The sequence below is a fragment of the Sphaeramia orbicularis genome, chromosome 3 (assembly GCF_902148855.1).
Source record: "Sphaeramia orbicularis chromosome 3, fSphaOr1.1, whole genome shotgun sequence".
NCBI lineage: Eukaryota > Metazoa > Chordata > Actinopteri > Kurtiformes > Apogonidae > Sphaeramia > Sphaeramia orbicularis.
Genome location: NC_043959.1, coordinates 14,219,965 through 14,245,169, shown reverse-complemented (window position 1 = coordinate 14,245,169; position 25,205 = coordinate 14,219,965). Strand labels below are relative to the sequence as shown.

At 37.5% G+C, this 25,205-nt stretch overlaps 1 protein-coding gene across 1 annotated transcript in view; it reads left to right on the top strand.

Moving 5' to 3' along the window:
* Window positions 1–1,621: 1,621 nt before the first annotated feature.
* The window catches only part of LOC115417126 (lactadherin-like), a 29,822-nt gene continuing 6,238 nt past the window's right edge, over window positions 1,622–25,205 (top strand). Inside the window, exons 1-8 of the mRNA XM_030131122.1 lie at window positions 1,622–1,838; window positions 11,092–11,217; window positions 12,020–12,151; window positions 19,118–19,231; window positions 21,412–21,593; window positions 22,777–22,932; window positions 23,013–23,157; window positions 24,993–25,195. Coding sequence (XP_029986982.1) covers window positions 1,760–1,838; window positions 11,092–11,217; window positions 12,020–12,151; window positions 19,118–19,231; window positions 21,412–21,593; window positions 22,777–22,932; window positions 23,013–23,157; window positions 24,993–25,195 — 1,137 coding nt within the window. The 5' untranslated portion in view covers window positions 1,622–1,759. The remainder of the gene's footprint in view (window positions 1,839–11,091; window positions 11,218–12,019; window positions 12,152–19,117; window positions 19,232–21,411; window positions 21,594–22,776; window positions 22,933–23,012; window positions 23,158–24,992; window positions 25,196–25,205) is intronic.

The following is a 25,205-nucleotide window of genomic DNA, read 5'->3' as shown; positions in this document are numbered from 1 at the left end:
AGTAACCGACCAAAGACTCACTAGACTTGTCCTCATGAATATTCATACAGATATGGTAATTGACAGCATGTAATATATTTCTGAGTCCATAAGAATGATAAGATAACCTTGTTAGAACTAAAATGGGTTTAACTAAAAGAAAATGTTGGTTTGGTCCAGATTGTATTGACCAGATTAAATAGAACTGCATGAATAAAAAGAGACTAAAATGCAATTTTCATTGACTAAAACAAGACTAAAATGTCATCAGTTTTCATCAGTTAAAACTAGATGAAAATAGTCATTATTATTCTGACTAAAATATGACTAAAATGCTCAGAGTTTTAGTCGACTAAAACTTGACTAGACAAAAAACTACGAACGTGACTAAAACTAATAAAGACTGAAAAGAGAGTTTGGCACAAAAACGAAGACTAAAACTAAAATTAAAACGGGCTGAAAAAAACAACACTAATGGTCAGTCTGTGAATCCATGGATCCTCTGCTCCAGAAATAATGTCTGTGAAGTGGGGACAGATTTACCACAGTAGAGTCACGTTGGTGAATTCGTATTTGTGATGGAGAAAGTGTAAAGTTGCATTTTGTGTTTGTAATTCTTGTCATTCATATTCTGATAAAATACACACAATACATTTTATGTACGACTGAACTCATTCGAAATTTTTTTTTTTTTTTGCACAACTACAGACTAATATGCACACATTTCTATCTTATGCACATGAATATTTTGACACCAACCTAACCCCATACCATTTACATTTTATTAATTTATTTATTAATCTGACTAGACTTCACTTATATCAGGGGTGTCCAATCCTGGTCCTGGAGAGCTACCATCCTGCATGTTTTACACTACCAGTCAAAAGTTTGGACTCACCTTCTTATTTAAATGGCATGAGATGGACCACAGATGGTCAACAAGTGCTCAGCATCACTGGGAACTCCTTCAAGACAGTTGGAAAACACTTCAGGTGACTACCTCATGAAGCTCATCCAGAGAAAGCCAAGAATGCAGAGTGGTAATAAAAGCAAAATGTAGCCATTTTTGAAGAATCTAAAATATAAAACATGCTTTGAGTTATGTCACACTTTTTTTTAACTACATAATTCCAGATGTGTTCATTCATAGTTTTGATGCCTTCAGTGAGAATCTACAACGGAAACAGTCATGAAAATAAAGACTAACCAGGTGAGTCCAGACTTTTGACTGGTAGTGTATCCCTCTTCCAGCACACCTAAAGGTCATTATCAGGCTTCTGCAGAGCTTGTTGATAGACTTATCATTTGAATCAGGTGTGTTAGAAGAGGGATCCATCTGAAACATGCAGGACAGTAGTTCTGCAGGACCAGGATTAGACAGCCCTGACTTCTGTCCTGAATAAACATGTTCAAACTCCTGAACAGTCTACCTATATCAGTGCACATTTACACAACACCTTCACAAATCTGTGTAAGCACACAAACACTGACATCTGAAACCCCCCCCCCCCCCCCCCCCCCCCACACACACACACACACTGCACTGCTCTCTCTGCTTCATTTGTCTTTAAAAAGGACTGAACAGGGGGCGGGCTCTGCCTCATATCTCCGCCCCTTCAGGCGTACGTCACATGTCGTTAAGTCCATGTCCTCCACCCGTCCCCTCCTCCGTGTGGAGCACTTCAGGAATTCCGAAATTTCCGACAGCACTTTAAGGCAGCACCGGCGCGAGGCGTGGACGTACACCGAGTCTGTCCGAGCGAAGTAACAATAAACAAACATGAACCGACACGGAAACGGACTCATAGCACCGACTTTAACAGCACTGACTGTCCTGGTGTCCCTGTCCTCAGTCACAGGTAAGTCCTGCGTGGAAACCAGCTGGGAATAATCCCACTGGTGGGAAAGAAGGAACTGGAGCCTGTCTGTGGGGATGGCCACTGTCTGTCCACTGTCTGTCCACTGTCTGTGGGGATGTCCAGTCTGTCCACTGTCTGTGGGGATGGCCAGTCTGTCCACTGTCTGCTGTCCACTGTCTGTCTGTCTGTCTGTCTGTCTGTTGTCCACTGTCTGTCTGTCTGTCTGTCTGTTGTCCACTGTCTGTCTGTCTGTCTGTCTGTCTGTCTGCTGTCCACTGTCTGCCTGCTGTCCACTGTCTGTCCACTGTCTGTGGTGATGTCCACTGTCTGTCTGTCTGCTGTCCACTGTCTATCTGATGTTCACTGTCTACTGTCCACTGTCTGTCCAGTGTCTGTGTTGTTGTCCACTGTCTGTTGTCCACTGTCTGTCCACCTTGGGGTCAGGACCCCTCGTCGGGTCGCCTGAAATTTCTAGTAATTGATAAAAAAAATCCTACTTAATAAACAATATATGTTGAGTTGACAGAGCCAGTCCCAATCATAACAGACAAACTGTGGTTGTGAAAGTGCAGCACTGTGGTTCTGTTTATGTGTCAAATGTTCATTGTGGTCAGTTTCAGATGCTGCAGCTCTTTCATAATTCATAGTTTGAGTTCTTGTTTGTTCAGTATTAATTGTCAGCCTTGTAAATCACAGCTGGACTGACTGTACATATCCTGACCAAGGAAAATCCAATTCTCCCTTTGTGCAGTAATCTACACCTGGCTTTACTGCCTCTGTCCACAATAATATACATTAGACTAATGTCCTCTGAAATCAACATTTATTTGCAAACTATTACATGATCAAAAATAAAAAATAATTTTAGCAAAAAAAAAAAAAGTCAGTTTTTGAATGTCTGGGGTCACCAGAAATTTGTGATGTTAAAATGGGGTCACAAGCCAAAAAAGGTTGGAAACCACTGACCTAAAGTGACGGAAATGATGAAATAATGCAAAACTGTTACAAGAAAAAACAATATGAATGATAACAAGGACAACACAGAAGTAAAGCATCAAATGATAAAAGTGAAGTAAATGACACAAGATGACATTTGAAAATTGCCTGTTGGTCCGTAGTGAAAGCTGAACAAACCAGACGGCTGGCTGTGGTTTAAAGTTATTTGTAATTGATGCAACAAGATGGAAACTCTGTATAAGACATAGAATAAGGTGGCACAAAAATGAAGGACATGTGAAAAAACACTGTGTAACATTTCCCATCACCTCTATGCATCTGTGAACTGATTTATTTATTTATTTATTTTTCAGCCTTTGTTTATTTGGAGTTTTGTAGAAATTGGTCAATACAAATGCTGTATCATATGTGACACAAAAATTGAAAATAAATTGTTGCACAATTTCCTTTTTTTTTTTTTTTACATGCAAACAAACCGAAGAACAAGTACACCAACCTTCTCCATTAACAAAACAAAAACCAAAACAAAATTTAAAAAAAAAACAAAAAAGCAAAAAAAAAAACCAAAAAACTAAACTAACAAAAAAAGTCTGGAAAGGTTCACATTTAGAATATTGATGCATTATATGTTACACAAGGTACATGACCAAATAGAAAAAACAAAGAACAGGACCAGGCGGAAAAATCACCATAGAGGTCAATCTGGATTTCATTTTAATTGATACTTTTATTTCTTGAACAACATGTCATACACAACCTGCGTACTTTTGTCAGAGAGGAATAATTAAACCTGACAGAAACTCCTGTTACATGTGACTCTGTGTTATTACGGCCAACAGGCAGCTTTCCATACAGAAATGTTGTTTACAGCAGATTTTATTCACCATGCACCATGCGGAGTTTGGATTCATTTAAGGTTTAGTGGATTTAAACAGGTTAATTTTGTAAAGATCACACTTATTTAACCTCCTTAGATCCAACAGAAAGTTCATGTTTGTGGACAAGAGTTTCACAGCTTTATTAAAAAAAACAAGACAACAACAACAAAAACTATCTTAATGGCTCTGGGGATGGGGAGCGGGGTTGGGGGGTGGATGATATGTTAAATTGTATGTTTTTTTTTGTTTTTTTTTTTGTCCTTTTCTTTTTTCTTCTTCTTTTTTCCTCTTTTCTCACACTATCAATGCTGTTTCTTTCTGAATGTGCATTTGTTGTGTTATGTTGATATTAGAAATGAAGCATGGTGTGCCAGTCAGGTGATTTCAAATTTCAAACCTGTGCTATGATGAAGCTTCAAAATAAAAATATCTGAAACCCCCCCAAAAAAATAACCTGTCGACGGCAAAAGACATTCCATTTTAAAAAAAAAGAAAAGTATCTGAAAAAAATTTGCATCATGATTTTTCCATTGTAGGCAAATATTTAACAAGTGTTCAGAGAACGCAAACCTCCGCCAAGCACCCTGAATGGTGTGCATGTGTGGATCGACTGTTTCTTTTTAAATTAAACCGTTTCAGGGTTGTTCCATACAGTAGAAAAATTGCAGTCAAACATGGTAATAATTTTTTATAGGTTTTACATTTTTATAGTTATAGTTTGATTGAATTAAAAGATTTGAACTATAGGTCTTCAGTACATGGGATCTGTCATTTGTTTTTATTTATTTATTTATAGAATTTTAATTTTAAGAGAAGAAAATGTGTGGTAAATGGGATTTTCAATGTTAAATTGAAATGTCCACAGAGTCCACATTCCACAGTGGATGTGGACAATTTTGTGCCAAATACAAGATATTGTTCTAAGCTACGGGTGGATCAAATTGGAGGCTCATCGGAGTCGTTCTGAATTTTTGATGAATTTTGGAAAATTGCTTGATGATGACAGATAGGAAAATTGTAGATTTTGTGACCTTGCTGTGACCTTGAACTTTGGCCTACTTGGCCCAAAATTTAATGGGTTGGTCCCAGGGCCTAGGCCTATTTGTGGGGACAATTTGGTAAAGATGGTTGGAATAGTTTTCCCGTAAAGTTGCTAACAAACAAACAAACAAACAGGGGCGGCTACGGCTCAGTTGGTAGAGCGGGTCATCCAATGACCAAAGGGTTGGCGGTTCGAATCTTGGTTACGACTGTCCATGTGTCGAAGTGTCCTTGGGCAAGACACTGAACCCTAAATTGCTCCCAGTAGGGCCAGCCAGCGCCTTGCATGTAAAGCACTTTGGGCACCATGAAGGTGTAGAAAATGCGCTATCTAAGTTCAGTAGAAGAAGAAACTAACACACACACAAAGCAAAGTGATCACAATACCACCTGGTGGAGGTAATTTAAAAAAGGCCAAAAATGAGTACTTTCCTGACATTTCCTGGGTCTGAGGAGGTTAAATTCTATTCAGGTTAGCATTCTTTTGGTCCAGGCAGACTCTTTTTCCAGTCCTGCTAATAGATGGTGCAGACAGAGTGGAAAATACCGGCATATGTGTGTTCGTCTGCCACCAGTATAAAGCAGCTGTCCTCTCACCTGGAGCAGAGCTGCCAACTCACAGCACAAACGGATTGAAATGTTGGGAGCTAAGCTGTTGTGTCTGGTTGTTTGCGTGGTCGGTGCCTGTTGATGTTTGTGTACATTTAGGACACTTGATTGGACGTCTACCTGTTATTAGTCAGGTGCGCTGCGTGTCCTGAGCTACTCATGAGCCGCTGCAGCGTCATGTTGTGTAACGACTCATTCCTGAAAGAGCCGCAGGCTTCTGTTCAACCCCACTAATCCTGCAAGCTCTTAATCCTGCACACAGACCTGGACTGGTGTCAGGGTTGACTGCTGCCACGGTATCGATCATTAAAAATGTCCAGGGTGTGAGGGTTAGGGGGCTTTCCTGGGGGTCTAACAGCAGAAGTGGAATTTATTTTATTTTATTCATCTTTTTTTGAGCAATGTAACAGTACATACAAAGGAACGGCATTACACTGCATTCATTATACACTGCCTTTTAATTAATTTTACCCCCATGCCCAAACCAACAAAAAATATAAACACTTTGTAAGTGTTAACCTTAAGATTTAAACTAAATAAATCTAAAAACTATGTGTCATGTTAATGACATTCACTGTAATATAAAAAAACATACAAACTTGTCATTTTATTGCCTCGTCCTACATATATTTTTGTCGTGAAGGAAGTTGAACAAGCTCATGATAAGGTTCATTAATATGAGCGAAAGTCACCTCTGTAGACACAACACATTTTAAAGGTTAAAAAACTATTCTCATCTTTGTGTGATTATATGCTGATAAAAAACTAAATGAGGGTGGGGCAACAGCAGGAATAAGAACATTATAACAGTCTCTGAGCGGTAGAAAATCAAATAAGTACAAGCAGTAACAAATCTGTGACGTACATAAATATTAACTGAGCCAACAGAAATAGAAGAAAATAATATTGATACAGTATTATGAAATGAAATATCGCGATATATTGCAGAACCAATATTTTTTTACACCCCTAGTGAAAACCAACATATTTGTGGCTTTGTGGTTTTTGTCTTGTTACATGTTTTACGTCATTTCTTGTTTCATTGTGCACATCGTGTTTGGCTTGTTTCATCATTTTCATCTTGATGCATCATTCTTTTATTCATTTTCCACTTAATCCTCCAGACAATTGTAGCCACACAGGGTTCTTCCAGGTGCTATGATTTCCCCCGCCGTTAAAAATGGGTACATTTAGGTTAATTCTCCTGTCGGTGCCCCTGACCATGGTGTTAACGGAGGTCTGGACTGTGCTAATGTGTGATAATTGCTAATGCAAATGCTAGGTACTGTGTGTGTATTGGGGTGGGTCTAATGCACAGACTAATGCTGCGTTCCAGTCCACCGTAACTGGTATTTTTCCAGCCTTCTACCAGTGAAAAGGCACTGGAATGTCAGTCAAACCTGTGACTTCCCACCCGAGAACTCGCACTAGATCGATGTACTCCCAGTTCCGAGTTCTGACGTCACGTAGCAATGGCGCCCCCCCATGGATGCGGTGTTTATACAGATTGTTCATTAAAACAAGGTATTTGCTCTGACATTATTTATCTGCAAATGTTCTGCATAATCAGCAGCTGCTCTAGTGTTAGCTAGTTTTCAGTCCAAGGAGTGCAAGAATAAATTAATACCAAATACAAATCCAAATATACAAATAACATAAAAGGTAGGGCAGCTTCTCTTGCCTTATGCATCACTTTTACTCCACTGTTTCCCTCAAATAAGCAAAGAACAAACACCTTTGGCGATAGAAATGATTGTAAATTAACGTAACGGACGGTTGTAGCTACTACAGTTATTTCCGCTCAGGCAGTTTGGCGTGACTTGCCTGGAATGTTACAAAGTCGTGAGTCGTGATTTGAAGTCGTGGGCTCAAAAAACGGCCTGGAACGCAGCATAAATTTCCCGATTGGGATAAAAAAGCAAGCTGACCTTTAACCACTCCTCAGGGGCGTGTCTTCTGGTGGTTGGAGGAAGCCATGGTACCTGGTGAGAACTCACACAGACACAGTGAGAACATACAAACTCCACACAGAAAGGCCCACAGCGGGACCAACCCAGTGGCGGCTGCTCGTCTTTCAGACAGGGGAAGCTCCTTGTCGGCTTACATTAAAAAAAAAATGGTCAGGTTATTAAAACATGAATTTGGCCCTCCGTTCTTTTTTAAGAAAATGGTCAGTGACCTTATCGTACCAAGTAGATAAGAAAACGATGAAATTATGTGAAATTGAAACAAGGAATGACAATGAGTGTGTTTTATTTACAGTGCAAGAAATGAACAAGTAATTTCGTAGTGGTTTCTCTCTCTCTTTCACAGCAGAATGCGCGACGGTGTTAAACTGAACTGTGTCAGTGAAGGAGTAGGTCTGAAAACAGCTGTCAATCAAACAGGATTCAGCCTTTTGACTGATCCTCCAATCAGCATGTGGAAGCTCATTGTCCAGCCCGGCCGAGCTCCGCCCACAGCTCCATTCACCCCCAGAGACGCCGAGCGTCCGGGGGCGGGACAACATCATGACATTTATCCAATTACCGTCCAGTTTTAAGGCAATGAAAAAAACTGTTCCACTCAGTCCCATTGAAGTGCATGGACGCTGAGCGTCTACGGACAAATGCACTAAGCAGAGATCGTATGAGAAAACAGAGACACGGGAATGGATGAGAAGTGAACAACATCGAGTCTGATGATTTGTGATACAGCTGATTCTGAATGAAGTTGTCTGTGAGATGAACGTGTTCTAACACATTTGTAGTCAATGAAATGTCAACACAACCGTACATATTTGACCATTTAATTTTCGTAATTTTAGGGGAAGCCGGGCTTCCATTGCAGTCTGTGAGAAATTGCCTCTGGTCCAACCCACCCAGGACAGTACACTGACCACTGTACCACTGTGCTGCCGGCTTGATCCATCTTACATTGTTTTCATGCTGTTGCATCTTTTACATGTTGTCTTGTCTGTTAAATCATTTTCATTTTGTTACATTTTTTTATGAATGATTTTAAATCTCTCATAACCACTGATCCTTTAAACCAGGGCTGTCAAACTCATGTTAGTTCAGTTCCACATTCAGCCTAATATGATCTAAAGTGGGCCGGAACAGTAAAGTAATATAAATAATGAGATAAGAACTTTTGAGTGAAAAAAGTAAATTCTGTAATGAAAATGTTTACATCTACGAATTGTACTTGAACATAACATAAACAAATAGGAACAAGCTGAAAATTCTGTAGTAAAGTAGTGCAACGTTAACAACATTACAACTTAGTTTGTCATTTATACATGTGAATCACAACTTAGAGATCACAGTGGATCTACAAATACACAAAACAGTTAATAACGGAGAATATTATTAAAATTCCACATACTTTTCTTTAGACATTTCAGATATTCACATTTGTTGCAAAAGGCTAGTCTGTAAATGTAAACATTTTTGAGTAATTTTACTTTTTTTACACTAAAACAGAGAGACAAATTTACAGTTTTCATTATTTATAGGTTATTATGATGGTATTTCACTGGTTCGGATCCACTTTAGACTGAAATGACCTAAAATGACTCTAACATCTTTGATCGTTAATATCTTAAGTGTAATTTTTGCATTTCATAAATTCATCCCAGGGACCGGACTGGACCATTTGGCAGGCCAGATTTGGCCCCAGGGCCACATGTTTGACACCTGTGCTTTAAACTGTAATATGGTGATAATGCTTCACCCAGTCCTACTTCTTCCATTCCCAGTGTTGCCTCGTATCATCCATGTGCACTTTTCAAACTCCACTCCTGCTCACATTAATAAACTTTATCACAGTTGACGTTTCATTTATGAATCAGTTCATCTGTTCACTTTCCCTCTTGTCAGAAAATTTGATTAAGAAAAATTCATATCCTTTTATTGTGAAGCCGGTCTGTCTCATTCAGAGTTTTGACGACACCCATCAGATCTGAATGGAACAGAATGCAGACAAACAACCTTCACTTCACTGTAGTGCATCACTTTTGCTTTTCGAACACGATCTACAGGTTTTCGAATTACAAAGACCGAACAGAATAGGTCCAAAAGTTCAACCTTCGACTTGAATAATGAGTCTGACGTGGCAACCAGTGAGTAACATACGCTTAATAACAAACATTCTGACTTACAGGTTTAGTCGTTTTGACAGCTCCACAGTGACTCATAAATCTGTGCTCTGACACTCCCATTAAAGGGCTTTGCCAAAATGTTCCTGATCCAGCTGGGATCTATGAGTCAGCAGCAAAAAGCCCTGTTGTTAAAAATGCTGAGGACAGACAAAGAGAAAAGAAAATAATGACCTGCATTTCTCTCCTTGCTCCAATTATAATTCCCAAACTCTGGTTAGTGGCACAATCCAATTAAACAGTACTAAGAGGTAACACATGTACACTATTGTTTAAGGTTTTCATTGGTAGGTAAAAAAGAAAGATACATCAAAATCAAGTTTCGGGGATATAATGGGTTTACCCAGTTCAGGCTAAATCATGAAAATTTATAACATCTAATACATTTATTTATCAGATTGTTAGTTCTGTAACTTTTTGACAGTTTAATATTTTAATTTTCTAAAGTGGAGGTCACTTGCAATTTGGCTGTTCTATTTTATTACTGTATTTTTGCAACCAAATTATACCAATTAATTGATTGATATGTCCACCCTTCCTCCAAAATATGTCACTACTGAGAAAATTAACCATCCTACCCTTTATTAAAAACTGAAAAGTCCAAGTCATAAATACATAGATTAACAAGTGTTCAGAAAACGCAAACCTCTGCCAAGCACCCCGAGCAGGTGTGTATGTGTGGATCGACTATTTCTTTTTAAATTAAACAGTTTCAAGGTTGCTCCATACAGCAGGAAAAGTTGAAGCTTGGTACCAGTCATGTGTATGTCAAATTATATTAAATTCCAATCAATATTTGTTGAGTTCTAATGAAAAATGTGTGGTAAATGGGATTTTCAATGTTAAATTGAAATGTCCACAGAGTCCACATTCCACAGTGGATGTGGACAATTTTGTGTCAGATACAAGATATTGTTCTAAGCTACAGGTGGATCAAATTGGAGGCTAATCGGGGTCATTTTGAATTTTTTTTTATGAATTTTCGAAAATTGCTTAATGATGAGAGATAGGAAAATATGAGAATTTGTGACCTTGCTGTGACCTTGAACTTTGGCCTACTTGGCCCAAAATTTAATGGGTTGGTCCCAGGGCCTAGGCCTATCTGTTGGGACAATTTGGTAAAGATGGTTGGAATAGTTTTCCCCTAAAGTTGCTAACAAACAAACAAACAAACACGCAAACAAACAAGAAAAGCACTCGTAGAGCGCAGACCTCCGCCAAGACAGATCTGCCCCCCACCCCACCCCCTCCCCCGATCACCACCAAAATTTAATCATTTCTTCCTTGTGCCAGTATCAACATTTCCTGAAAATTTCATGAAAATCCGTCCATAACTTTTTGAGTTATCTTGCTAACAAACAAACAAACAAAGCAAAGTGATCACAATACCCCCTGGTGGAGGTAATAAATCTGAATAAATGAACCTCAAATAAATTAATAAATGTGGAACTTGATATCAAATTAACTACAACAAACAAACAAACAAACAAACAAAACAGTTGAATATTTCATTGTTGCTAATAGTACTCATACACACATCGTCATTTTACACCAATGGGTTCTGAAGGTGCCATGTTCTGGCAGTAGTTCGGAGACTATGTGATTTATTTCTTTTATCTGATTTATTCAGGTAACTACTGTGAGGTGAATTTGTGCCACAACGGTGCGACATGTGTGACAGGAGTTGGAGAAGAACCCTTCATCTGTATCTGTCCTGATGGCTTCGGCGGAGACACCTGCAACCTGACAGACACAGGTACAGCAACAAAACAGCAGCATTCTTAAAGGAACTATGGCAGGGTTTTTCAACCTTGGGTTCGGGACCGCCGTAGGGTCGCCTGGAATTCAAATGGGGTTACCTGAAATTTCTAATGACTGATAAAAAATTAAAGCTTACTAATAAAAATATACATTATATAGCCTAAATGTCATCTAAAATTAACATTTATTTGAAATATATTATAGCAAATTATTACATGATCAAAAACATTAATTTTAGCAAAAAAAATGTCTCTGTTTTGAACGTCTGGGGTCGACAGAAATTTGTGATGTTAAAATGGGGTTGGGCTTAACCCCTTCATTCAGATGTGTATGCTGGTTTAAGATGTTTGTGGCACAAGATTTTATCAGTTTGAGAAAGAACAGACTGTACCAAACAACTGAAAAAGGGGACTGGAAGCAGTTAATGCAGTGTTTTTCAACCTTGGGGTCGGGACCCCATGTAGGGCCGCCTGGAATTCAAATGGAGTTGCCTGAAATTTCTAGTAATTCATAAAAAAATTTAAAAATTAAAGCTTACTAATAAAAATGTATGTTATATAACCTAAATGTCATCTAAAATTAATTTTTATTTGAAATATAATATAGCAACTAAACTATTAGATGATCAAAAACATTAATTTTAGCAAAAAAAAGTCTCTGTTTTGAATGTCTGGGGTCACCAGAAATTTGTGATGTTAAAATGGGTTCACAAGACAAAAAAGGTTGGGAACCACTGAACTACGGCAAATCATAGACTTCAGTTTCATCCATGTGTTCTGCTGTGTTTTCTCTCGTAGGACCTTGCAGCCCTAACCCCTGTAAAAATGATGGAACTTGTGAACTATTGACTCCAACGAGACGTGGAGATGTTTTCAATGAGTACATCTGCAGGTGTCAGCCGGGCTTCGAGGGAGTGCACTGTCAGATCAGTAAGTTACTTCTGCTCGTGAAGAAATGTCCATTGTCCAGTCCAGTTTACTTAGTGCACAGGTTTAGAAGCGCTCCCCTGGTTCTGCCTTTTCCAAGTATAGAGTCAAATGCCGTGTTTCCACTACATGGTACCGACTCGACTCGACTTGACTCGACTCGGCCTTTTTGCGTTTCCATTCCGAAAAAGGGCCTGGAATCTGGTACCTGGTACTAGTTTTTTGGTGTCACCTCCGCTGAGGTTCCAGGACTGGGGACCAGATAGTAAAAGGTGATGTGTAAACACTGCAGACCACTGATTGGTCAGAGTCGTCTCTGTGACCCGCTGTTTTACAAAAAACAGATGCGGAAGTTTACAGTTAATGTAGCAGTAAGTTAATCCACATGATGACAGCCCGCAAAACTACACCATGGTCGGTCCAGGAGGTTCAGATGTACAAATTCAGCATGAGCTTGACGAGACAACACGCAACAAGTGAGTTTATCAGCAACTCTGAGCAGACGACACGGAAGTAACACGCCGCATCGCTATGACGACCAAGTACTGTAAAGTCTGTAGAATCCTGTAATGGAAACGGTCTCCAGAAATAGGACCTGGTACCAGAGCCGAGCCGAGTCAAGCACTTCCTGTGCTGGCAAATTGCATTGAGCTAACCTCCTGCCTAACTTCCATCCACGCTACGATATGTTAAGTTGAATAATTATACAAAACAATTTATATTGCAAAAGAGTTGAATTTAAATCAACTTGGAATTGAGTCCAATGAACTGGTGATATTAAGTCTAATGATTGTACAAAGCAATTGACATTGCAACAAATATTAAGTTAAATTAACATGGCATTTAGTGTGTTGTACTTAAAATAACAATTCCATTCAAATCAAGCATTTAAGTTTAATACACTCAAGTTTTCATTACTCATTACTAGGGATGTAACGATATGAAAATTTCATATCATGGTTATTGTGACCAAAATTATCACGGTTATCATTATTATTGCAGTATTATTGAAATTGTGCTCAAAATGTTCAAAAAGTACTTATACACACAATGAAATAATTTAACCAAGTTGTATTTTGAAAAAAAACAAACAAAAAAACAAATAACATAATAGGTACAATGTACCTTCTGTTGCAGAAACATTCAAATATTAACCCTTAGTGGTCTGAGCCTATTTTGTCCATTTTTCAGTACTTTTGATTTTGCCTTTATCTACTATATGAACAAATGTTTACTATACCCATGTTTGGGATCTTTTATTTCAGCACAACTTCATCTATATTATCTATTATTTTTTCACTTTAACCTATTATATCAACATAAAAGGCCAGAAAACACAAAAAATATATAAAATCCGATTTGAAAAATGTATATAATTTATTGCATAAATTACACAAAGATGCTTAACGAACCTTTTCAGAGACTTTAAAAGTGAATATTGGTCCCAAAAATTAGGTATAGAAAATCAAAATTGTAATAAATTAAAACTATACTCAAATATTTGACATAAAAGCAGATCTTTACATAGGGTTTTTTCCCCTAAAAGTGCGGTAATCAAACACGGTTATCATGATAATTAGAATTTAAACGGTAATACTAACCATTTGCAATTTTATCGCGGTTTATTGGTATACGGGTAATCGTTACATCCTCACTCATTACTTACATTTTTTAAGGCAACGGGTTACGTCAGATTTTTGAAGTAAGCTCAACTTGCCCGCTCTTCCAGTGTGAGGCTTTTCCAGCCTGTCGTAGCATCAGCGGGTCAGAGCTGTGTGTCTGCTGGGCAGCTCCATGAATGGGCCTCATTCAGGGGCCTCTGTGGTCATTCTGTTTGGCTAATTAGGAAAAGGCCACTCCAAGTTCCTTAGCATGCAGGAGCCTTCCACCCCACTCTCACAGCTATTCGGGTTTCTCACAGACTTAAGCTTAAATAAATGAGCTGAAGAATTCAATTGTAATCACGTCCATTATGTCCAATTAATGGGATGAATACGAAGAGGCAGTTTTTAACTTGAAGAATGAAACACAACATAAAAATGGTAGTGATTTAAAAAAAAAAAAAAAAAAAAAGAAATAAAACCCTTCCTTTGCTGTTCGTCATGTCACTACTGAATGAACAGCTCAGCCTCCCAGAGCCACAGCCTGACCACCAATTGTAGTGTTCCTACACAGCAGAGTTGACTCCCAAACATTTCTAATTTTGACTCATTCCGATGTCATGGCCTGAAAACCACATGCCAAATGCACACATAAATTACAGGTGAAAAAGGCTTTCTGAGGTTAAAAGATGAAATTAGCAGAGTGACAGCAGTTTGGAGTCTGCTTTTCAAATTCTGTTGGCTTTATTTCCGTTTTTTTTTTTTTTTTTTATTGGCACGAAAGACAAAATGAAGTGTTTTCTAGAGGAACTTGTGAAAGCGGCCTCACCGTCTTTCTCAGTCGTTCTAAGCTGTTCAGTTCCAGGGTTGTCCCACAGGCAGTGGTTTCTAAGATGTGACCAATCCTCTTAGTGTTAACGGGAACCAGAATTAAACAGACCCATGTGGCATTACGTCAACCTGTCATCTGCTGCAGACCTGAAAAGGTTTCTTCAGGTTAGTGAGACCAGTAAAAACAAGTGTTCAGAGAACGCAAACCTCCACCAAGCACCCTGAACGCTGTGCATGTGTGGATCGACTATTTCTTTTTAAATTCAACAGTTTCCAGGTTGTTCCATACAGCAGAAAAAGTTGAAGCTTGGTACCAGTCATGTGTATGTCAAGTTATATTCAATTCCAATCAATATTTGTTGAGTTCTAATGAAAAATGTGTGGTAAATGGGATTTTCAATGTTAAATTGAAATGTCCACAGAGTCCACATTCCACTGTGGATGTGGACAATTTTGTGCCAGATACAAGATATTGTTCTAAGCTACAGGTGGATCAAATTGGAGGCTAATCAGAGTCGTTTTGAATTTTTTATGAATTTATGAAAATTGCTCAATGATGAGAGATAGGAAAATATGAGAATTTGTGACCTTGCTGTGACCTTGAACTTTGGCCTACTTGGCCCAAAATTTAACGGGTCGGTCCCAGGGCCTAGGTCTATTTGTGGGGACAATTTGGTAAAGATGGTTGGAACAGTTTTCCTGTAAAGTTGCTAACAAACAAACAAACAAACAAACAAACAAACACACAAAGCAAAGTGATCATAATACCTCCTAGCAGACATAGAATAGAGTGAAGTTAAAAAAACAGGACCAAGGCTACTGTAGTCCAACAGCATATTTAAAGACATTCATTGACATTCGTTTGACCTTTCAAGGTCACTCAAGGTCAAAGGTCATGGCACCAAATGAAAGCCCATATGGGACTTCCTATCTATTGCCAATAGTAAGTATATCAATATCTGCAACTGTTTTGAAGTTATAGCACTGAAATTTTTCCTTTTATAAACCAATGGGGATTGTCCACATCCACTGTGGAATGTGGACTCTGTGGACATTTCAATTTAACATTGAAAATCCCATTTACCACACATTTTTCATTATAACTCAATAAATATTGATTGGAATTGAATATAACTTGACATACACATGGCTGGTACCAAGCTTCAACTTTTTCTGCTGTATGGAACAACCTGGAAACTGTTGAATTTAAAAAGAAATAGTCGATCCACACATGCACAGCGTTCAGGGTGCTTGGCGGAGGTTTGCGTTCTCTGAATACTTGTTCATTTACATGTTACTTGTTATTGAGGCGAGAGCTTATATCTTTATTAAATTTGTAAAGTAAACATTTCATGTGTGTATTAGAAGATTTGGGCCTCATATTTGCACACAAGAAAATCTTTACATGTAACGTAGGCAACAAATGTTAACTTTTGAAAGCAAAGTATATGATGTCAAATATGCATGTATGCAATGAACATATTGCAGTAAAAGTATGATTACTGCTCAAAAAAAGTCCTATTTCTTATATTTTGTTGTGTCTTAAACACTACAAAAGAGCTCAGTGTAACACCAGACAAACGTGGTAGACCAACAGAAATAAAACTGTATGAATGACTTCACCAAGTGTCTGGGGCAGAGGAGTCGGCCAATAAAGGAACAGTTTGTGGCTCATGTGACTCTGATTGGTGGCTTGTATTTAAGTGGGTGGGACTAAACTTAGACCATGTAATGTCTGGTTCACAGTCATGAAAGTCTCCTTAAACGTACAAAACCACCAGTTCTGTTCAAAAACTGTATTTTAACCTCAGATCATTATGTGTAAATGAACAAATACCATCATCACCAGGGCTTTAGAACTCTGGAGATGCAGCTTTTACCCAATCCACTCATTACCTGTAGTCACATGGTCCACTGGGGACACATGTGGAGCTGGGACAGTGAAGTCTGCGATGGACTTTCACTGTTATTCATCCAATCCAACTTTATTTGTAAAGCACTTTAAAACAACTGCAGTGGACCAAAGTGCTGTACAGAAGAATAAATAAAACCCAAATAAAAGAATAAAATACAAGAATAGATTAAAAAGCCATACAGTTTAAAAACAACAAAATGAATAAATAAATCAAATAAATAAATAAAAACAATAAACCACTACCAAATAAAAACAATAGAGTGGTCCATTTATCCAGAATGATAAAACAGTGTGTGGAGTGATGGGTTTTAGTTTATAAAAACTGAATCCCACGCAGCCACAGTGACTGCGGCTACATAACATTCATGCCATTTCCCACCTATTCACAGAGTTTCTTTGAATCTTTTAAGAAGAATATTAAAAGTAACAAGTGCCAGGCACAACAAGCCCTGCCCCTCGCACATATTATGTCATATTGTGTCATATTTTGTCATCGATCCAGCTGATGTCATCATGTCTGTGTGTGTGCTGATGTCAGCGTATGAGTTCCCTCTATATATGTGCCAGCTTTAACCTCCTGAGACCCAGGAAATGTCAGCAAAGTACAAGCTTTTTTGTTTTTTTATTAAATAAGTGCCAATATTAGAAACATCATGATGCAACAGTTTTGTCAGATGCAGTTTGTAAAATTTTTATGGAATGTCTTTTGTGGTGGACAGTTTTTTTTTTGTTTGGTTTTTTTTGTATAAAGTTGTGAAATTCTTGTCCACAAATGTGGACAGAAAACCCATAGCTGGGTCTGAGGAGGATAAAGTAAACTGAAACAAAATTGATGTTGTTATAGACATGTGAAATTTCACCCATTATAAGGAAATGGGAGAAAAAAATGATTTTAAAAATTCATAGAACAATTTAAACTTTGGCTTACTTTTCCCAAAATGTATTGACATTTTTCCTGTTTAACTCAATTTGGTATGAATTCAACCAATAGTTTAGCTGCTAAAGGTTTAACAAGCAAACAAAAAACTAACAAAGAAACAAAGTGAACAAAAACAGGACCCCTCCGTGGTTTACAGTGTAAGTCTGCCACCATGTGGACATGCGACAGGATTGCATGAGCAGTGACTGAGGCTGCAGGAGGGAGCAGAGACCTGAGGATGTGAAGTGAAATCATTACCTCCGCCTGGAGGTGTTGTGATCCCTTTGCTTTGTGTGTTTGCTTGTGAGTGTACATGTGTGTTTGCTAGCAGGATAACTCAAAAAGTTACGGATGGATTTTCATGACATTTTCAGGAAATGCTGATACTGGCACAAGGAAGAAATGATTAAATTTTGGTGGTGATGGGGGTGGGGGGCAGATCTGTCTTGGCAGAGGTCTGCACTCTCCGAGTGCTTTTCTGGTTAGAAAATGTTCCATTTGTGTGTGATGATATTCTGGATTCAATGACAGTGAGCAGAGAGAAACACTGTTTAAAACATCCAAAAACAGGCTCCATATGTTCTGGTGTTTTCTGCAGCAGTTCAACTCCACTCAGTACCTGTATCTGAAATACTTCACCAAGTAAACAATTAAGTTAGTGACTGACTGACAAGGCAGATGTCATTTAGGACTAAGCAATCAGGCAAAAATATTAAATTAGGACAGCTTATAATTTTCATCTACTGTTTTCTTTCCTTTTCTTTCTTTTTTTTTTTTTTACCTCCACCTGGAGGTATTGTGATCACTTTGCTTTGTGTGTTTGTTTGTTTGTTTGTTTGTTTGTTAGCAACTTTACAGGGAAACTATTCCAACCATCTTTACCAAATTGTACCCACAGATAGGCCTAGGCCCTGGGACCAACCCATGAAATTTTGGGCCAAGTAGGCCAAAGTTCAAGGTCACAGCAAGGTCACAAAATCGACAGTTTTCCTATCTGTCATCATTCAGCAATTTTCCAAAATTCATTCAAAAATTCAAACCAACTCCGATTAGCCTCCAATTTGATCCACCCGTAGCTTATAACAATATCTTGTATCTGGCACAAAACTGTCCACATCCACTGTGGAATGTGGACTCTGTGGACATTTCAATTTAACATTGAAAATCCCATTTACCACACATTTTTCATCTTCTCTTAAAATTAAAATTCAATAAATAAATAAATAAATTCAAACTACAGACCCCCTGTTCTGAAGACCTATAGTTCAAATCTTTTAATTCAATCAAACTATAACTATAAAAAATTTAAAACCTATAAAATTTATTACCATGTTTTACTGCAGTTTTCTGCTGTATGGAACAACCTGGAAACTGTTTAATTTAAAAAGAAATGGTCGATCCACACATGCACACTGTTCGGGGTGCTTAGGGGGAGGTTTGCATTCTCTGAACACTTGTTGCTTCTGTTCTTATTCAGCCATGACGTAAACTGACTGAGCGTTCAGCCCTGATTTTCGGACCCTCTGAAGGAGTTGCTCCTTGTGCTGTTTCTCCTTGTCATCAGTTTTTATGTGTCAGACCCACTGAGGCTTTGGTGACCACCTGCAGCAGCTGTTCACCACATCTGGAGCTGTCATCATCCCTTTGGTCCCAACTAATTACAGACTATTTAATTTAATGATGAGCTGTTTTCCTTTTTTCAGATGTCAACGACTGCGATAATGAGCCGTGTGCGAATGGAGGAAAGTGCAGAGACCTGGATGGAGACTATACCTGCCAGTGCCCGTCGCCGTACGTGGGGAAGCAGTGCCAGCTTCGTACGTCCGACTCCTTCTTTAACATCCTTCATTTTTTTATTTTTATTTCAAACATGTTCAACTTTTACAGCACATACATAGTACTTTTACATTTCCTTTACTTCCTGTGTTTGAAAAGGAGTTGAAGTGTAAACTTAAATGTTCCTTCCTCCTTCCCATTAGACACAATTAAAATGAATTAGTTTAATTACAACCAAGGTTATTATCGTTAATGAAAACTAACAAAATGACAAAAACTAGAATTGAAAAAACCTTTTCGTTAACTGAAATAAATAAAAACTATAATTAAAAGAAAAAACAATAACTAACTGAAACTGTATTGTGTATTTACAAAACTAAAACGTATGAATAAAAATTATGGATAAAATTCCCTTTGTTTTCGTCTTTGTCAATGTTGGATTGATATGAAAGCGATTTATTTTGCTCGAGCAACTTTAGCTAGCGCCACCATACGGCACTTCACGGTCCATTACTTGTTGTTTTCAGTCGTCTTCTGGTCCCCACTCTACCTGGAAACATGGAAACTAAAGTTTGGAGAAAGCAGCAGAGTCCTGTCTGGGATTTATTTGAATACAATGATAGAAAAAAATCATTGTTAGATGACAAATGTTAGAAAAAAATGAAAACTAATAAAAACTAGCAAACCTGCTCTAAAAATGATTTAAAACTAACTAAATTAGAGAAAAAAGTCAAAACTAAAAAAAACTAAACTATAATGAAAAATCCAAAACTATTAAAACCTTGGCAAAGGTGCTGTGGTTAGGTTTATGTGGGAAGAGTTAAGGGGAAAAAAATGCAAAAATAAACAGCATGAAACTGGACACAAACCAGAACCATTATAACACATAACAAACCCAACCACCTCTTTTATGATTTTTCCCTCATTAACAACATCACCTTCTGTGTTTGGTCAATTTCCAGCATTTAAGGACTTACACTGATTTCTATCTGATCAAAAGTTGAAAACAGGTGATGACCTGGAAGGACAGGCTCCAAATGTGGACGAGAAAATACAAATACATGAATGAATGAATGAATGAATTAATTTATTTTTGGTTTTACATCAATCATTGTACTTAATACATTAATCGTAATAAACATAAAAACCAAAAAAGGAATAGGTTAGAAGCAAAAGCTTATTTTTTGGCCTATCCTTTTCATCTAATACACTGCATACACTGTAAAAAATTACTGTAGAATTGACACCAAAAAGTTGTAAAACTGCAACATAAAAAAACTGTAAGTGACAATACAAGGCAAAGTTGTTTATTCGAGAAGATTTTTGTGTTTATTATTTTGTCGAGATTTTTGTGAATAAATCAAATACAGCTGTAGTTTTTACAGGAGGAGTATGTGAACAAAACCAGATTTGTACGCAGAAATGAGGTATTTCTATTGTTTTTAGAAAATAAAACTGTACATTGGAAAAAATATGATGCTGTTTAAATTGCAAAATCGTAATGTTGAAATAACGGCCTATTTGCCTATTTTTAAAAAAATTTTTTTAATAAAAAAGTTATAAAAAAGGAAACATTTAACAATTTAACATTTTAAACTTGTAAATGAATGGGGGTTGGTAGAGTTGGTAGAGCGGCTCATCCAATAACCAAAGGGTTGGTGGTTCGAATCCTGGCTCCGACTGTTCATATGTCAAAGTGTCCATGGAAGACACTGAACCCTAAATTGGTCCCACTTGGACCTGGTGGCTTTGGACACCATGAGAGTGTAGAAAATGCGCTAAATAAGTACAGTCCATTTACCAGTTAAATCTGCATGTTTAAAATGTTAAATCTACATGTTACTCTGTGAATATGTTTACAGTTGGATGTGTTTTTTACAGTATTGTTCTGGTAACCACAGCTGCCAGTTTTTTTCCGTAAAAACAACAGGATTTTTTTACAGTGTACAGCATCGAGCATTCACACCATAATAATAAAAAAGACAAAAAAATCAAATCAAAAAATCAACAACAACAGAAAACATATCTACCATCTCAATTCAATATTTCTGAAACATTTTAAGCTCAAGGCACTTTTTCTTTTTTTTTTTAAAACTTCGCCAAAGGTGTGAATAACTTCCATACATACTTGCGTACATACTTACATACATATAAGTTGGAGGTAGTTTGAATATAATTACTTGCATCCAGCTTTGGTGATATTAAAGTGCCTGTGTTTTAGGATGCATTTCTCTGCTGGGGATGGAAGGAGGAGCCATCGTTGAGTCCCAGATTTCTGCGTCCTCTGTGCACTATGGCATTCTGGGACTTCAGCGCTGGGGCCCAGAGTTAGCTCGTCTTAACAACCAAGGTATCGTCAACGCCTGGACGTCAGCGTCCCACGACAGGAACCCATGGATCGAGGTGAGAGAAGCCAAACTCAGTGTTTTATTATGTACCTGCTCTGCATAAGCACCACAATACACATGTTCATATAATAGTTTTGTTTTTTTTTTAATTTTCTTGTTTTCATGTCTTTCATACAAATTTTTCCTAAGTTTCCTAAGTAAGCTTCCAGAAAACATCAGTCAATCAGTCAAAGTTTATTTACATAGCACTTTACAACAACATGAAGAAGAGCAAAGTGCTTTACATCTAAAACAGGGCTCTCAAACTCATTTTCTTTCAGGTTCCACATTCAGTCCGATTTGATCTCCAGTGGCCGGACCAGGAAAATAATAACAGAATATTCTATAAACAATGACAACTCCAGATTTTTATGTGTTTTAGTGCAAAAAATCCCCATTAAATAATGAAAATACTTACTTTTATAAACTATGCAAACAAAAAAGATGTGAATAACCTGAAAAAACTGGAATTTCTTATGAAAAATCAGTGCAATTTTAACAATATCCTGCCTCAACTTATCATTTCTCCATGTGCATTATGGATCAGATCTACAAAGACACTAAACACTGAGGAACAGGAAGAAAATAGTTCAAGCTGAATTTTCTTTAGACATTTCAGGTTCATACTTGTTCAGGTTATTCACATTTTATTGTTACAGGATAGTTTGTAAATGTAAATATTTTCATAATTTAATGTAATTTTTTTGCACTAAAACAAAGACAAAAATTTGAAGTTGGCATTATTTATAGGCATAATGTAATATTATTTTTCTCACATCAAACCGAGAAGAAAATATGGAGTCACTGTTTTTTGCTGGTTATTATTTTTTTTACTGGAGGTCATATTGAACCTGAACTAAAATGAGTTCCACAGCCTTGACTGTGGAATTTTTGCTCTACGCAAATTCATCCCACGGGCCAGATTGGAACCTTTGGTGGGACGCATTTGGCCCCCGGGACACATGTTTGAGAGCCCTGATCTAAAAACATGATTAAATTATATGATAGAAACAGTTTAGTCAAATACCATAAATATGCATAAAACAATAAGACACAATACACAGTAATAAAAAAGAACATAGATAGATAGATAGATAGATAGATAGATAGATAGATAGATAGATAGATAGATAGATAGATAGATAGATAGATAGACTGTTCTTGTGACCGTTGATGACTATCTCCTGTTCTCGTCACAGATAAATATGCAGAAGAAGATGAGGCTGACGGGCATCATCACTCAGGGTGCGAGTCGGATGGGCGCCTCCGAGTACATCAAGGCCTTTAAGGTGGCGAGCAGCTTTGACGGGGTCACTTATACCACGCACAGAGCAGACGGACAACGCAGGGACAAGGTTAGAGTGGGTTTACACAGGACATTCCACAGGATGTTTGTTCTTCAGACTGACTCCTTTACTCTCCTTTTGTACTCCAGGTTTTTGTGGGCAACACAGATAATGACAGCACGAAGACCAACATGTTTGATCCTCCCATTGTGGCCCAGTTTATCCGCATCATCCCCGTGGTATGTCGCAGAGCCTGCACCTTACGCATGGAACTGGTCGGCTGTGAACTGAACGGTAAACGCACAAAGTCACCACTGTAGCTTTAAGGCACGGAACAAGTGTACGAAATGTACACAACACACAATACATAACAATAGGTAAGAAAACAAATGTACTGTAATATTATAACATAATAAGATACTTATTATTATTATTATTATTATTATTATTATTATTATTATTATTATTACTTCGCTTCTTGTTTCTACTATTTCTTTCCAATGTGCAATTGTAATTTTTCACTACCATTTTTTATAGTTATTGTTTTGCTATTTTCTTGTGTGTATACCCAAAGGACCAATAAAGTTCTATTTTATCTAATCTAATCTAATCTAATCTGATCTAATTTGATCTAATTTGATCTAATTTGATCAAATCTAATGTCATCGAATCTAATCTAATTTGATCTAATTTGATTTAATCTAAATTGTATCTAATATAATGTTATCGAATCTAATGTAATCTAATTTAATGTAATCTAATCTAATTTTATCGGATATAATAATATTGAATCTAATCTAATCTAATTTAATGTAATCTAATCTAATTTTATCGGATATAATGTTATTGAATCTAATCTAATCTAATCTAATGTAATCTAATATAATCTAATGTAATGTAATTTTATCTAATGTAATGTAATCTAAATGTGGTTTGAAGAAATAGAAAAGTTATCAATATTAAATCAAAACAAGTTAAAAGATCTGCAAGCAAAGGTTAAAAAAAAAAAAAAAAGAAAACTAAGTCTTGTGTTTTTTCCCTTTGTCTCTTGTTTTAGTGTCAGTTTCTTCTTGCTGTGGTTAACACATAATCACAGTAAGAGTTTGTTTTTCAGTTGCGTAACATGTATGTTGTTGACACTGTACATGTCACTGTGGTCTAACCACGTCTGAACGGCACTGGGGAAGTCCAAGTAACAACAACAGCAACTGACAGACACAAACACACATTTAGCTTTACCCACTTCCATTCTTTGGTCTGTTTTCTTTGAATGTAATGGAGTTTTTTCTTATGCCAGTATCAACATTTCCTGAAAATTTTCTGAAAATCCATCCATAACTTTTTGAGTTATCTTGCTAACTAAACAAACAAACAAATAAACAAACAAACCCTGGCAAAAACATAACCTCCTTGGCAGACGTAACCAGATAGAAACATATATAAACCAGCCAACCAGCAGTAAGCCACATAGACACATATGTAAACCAGATAGAAACATATGTCAATGAAAAATGTGTGGTAAATGGGATTTTCAATGTTAAATGGAAATGTCCACAGAGTCCACATTCCACAGTGGATGTGGATAATTTTGTGCCAGATACAAGATATTGTTATAAGCTATGGGTGGATCCAATTGGAGGCTAATCGGAGGAGTTTGGAATTTTTTATGAATTTGTGAAAATTGCTCAATGATGACAGATAGTAAAACTGTAGATTTTGTGACCTTGCTGTGACCTTGGACTTTGGCCTACTTGGCCCAAAATTTAATGGGTTAATCCCGGGTCCTAGGCCTATCTGTGGGTACAATTTGGTAAAGCTGGTTGGAATAGTTTTCCTGTAAAGTTGCTAACAAACACACAAACAAACACACAAAGCAAAGTGATGCCCATACCTCCTGGTGGAGGTGGCTAAACGTGCTGCAGTTTCGTCTGTCTGTTCTATTCTTCCACTCTGCCATTCGTGACTAAAATATTCAGTCAGTCCAAATCTTTCTTAAAGTTCCCAGCTGTCCTCCTTTGCTTGGGGTTTTACTCATTGGGTTTTTCTTTCTCTCCATCTGCTCTGTCTCTCTCTCTTTCTGTTGCTTTCTTTTTCTTCCCTCCGTCTTTCCGTCTGCTCTGGAATCACAGTTTATTCAAACACGGCAGGTTGTTCAGAACCGCTGGGAATGAAGTCCCGCCTCATCTCGGACGGACAGCTGTCAGCATCCAGTACGTTCCGCACCTGGGGTATCGATACTTTCACCTGGCATCCTCAGTTCGCCCGCCTGGATAAACAGGGGAAGACCAACGCCTGGTCTCCTGCCAACAACAACCGCTCAGAGTGGATCCAGGTGAGTCCAT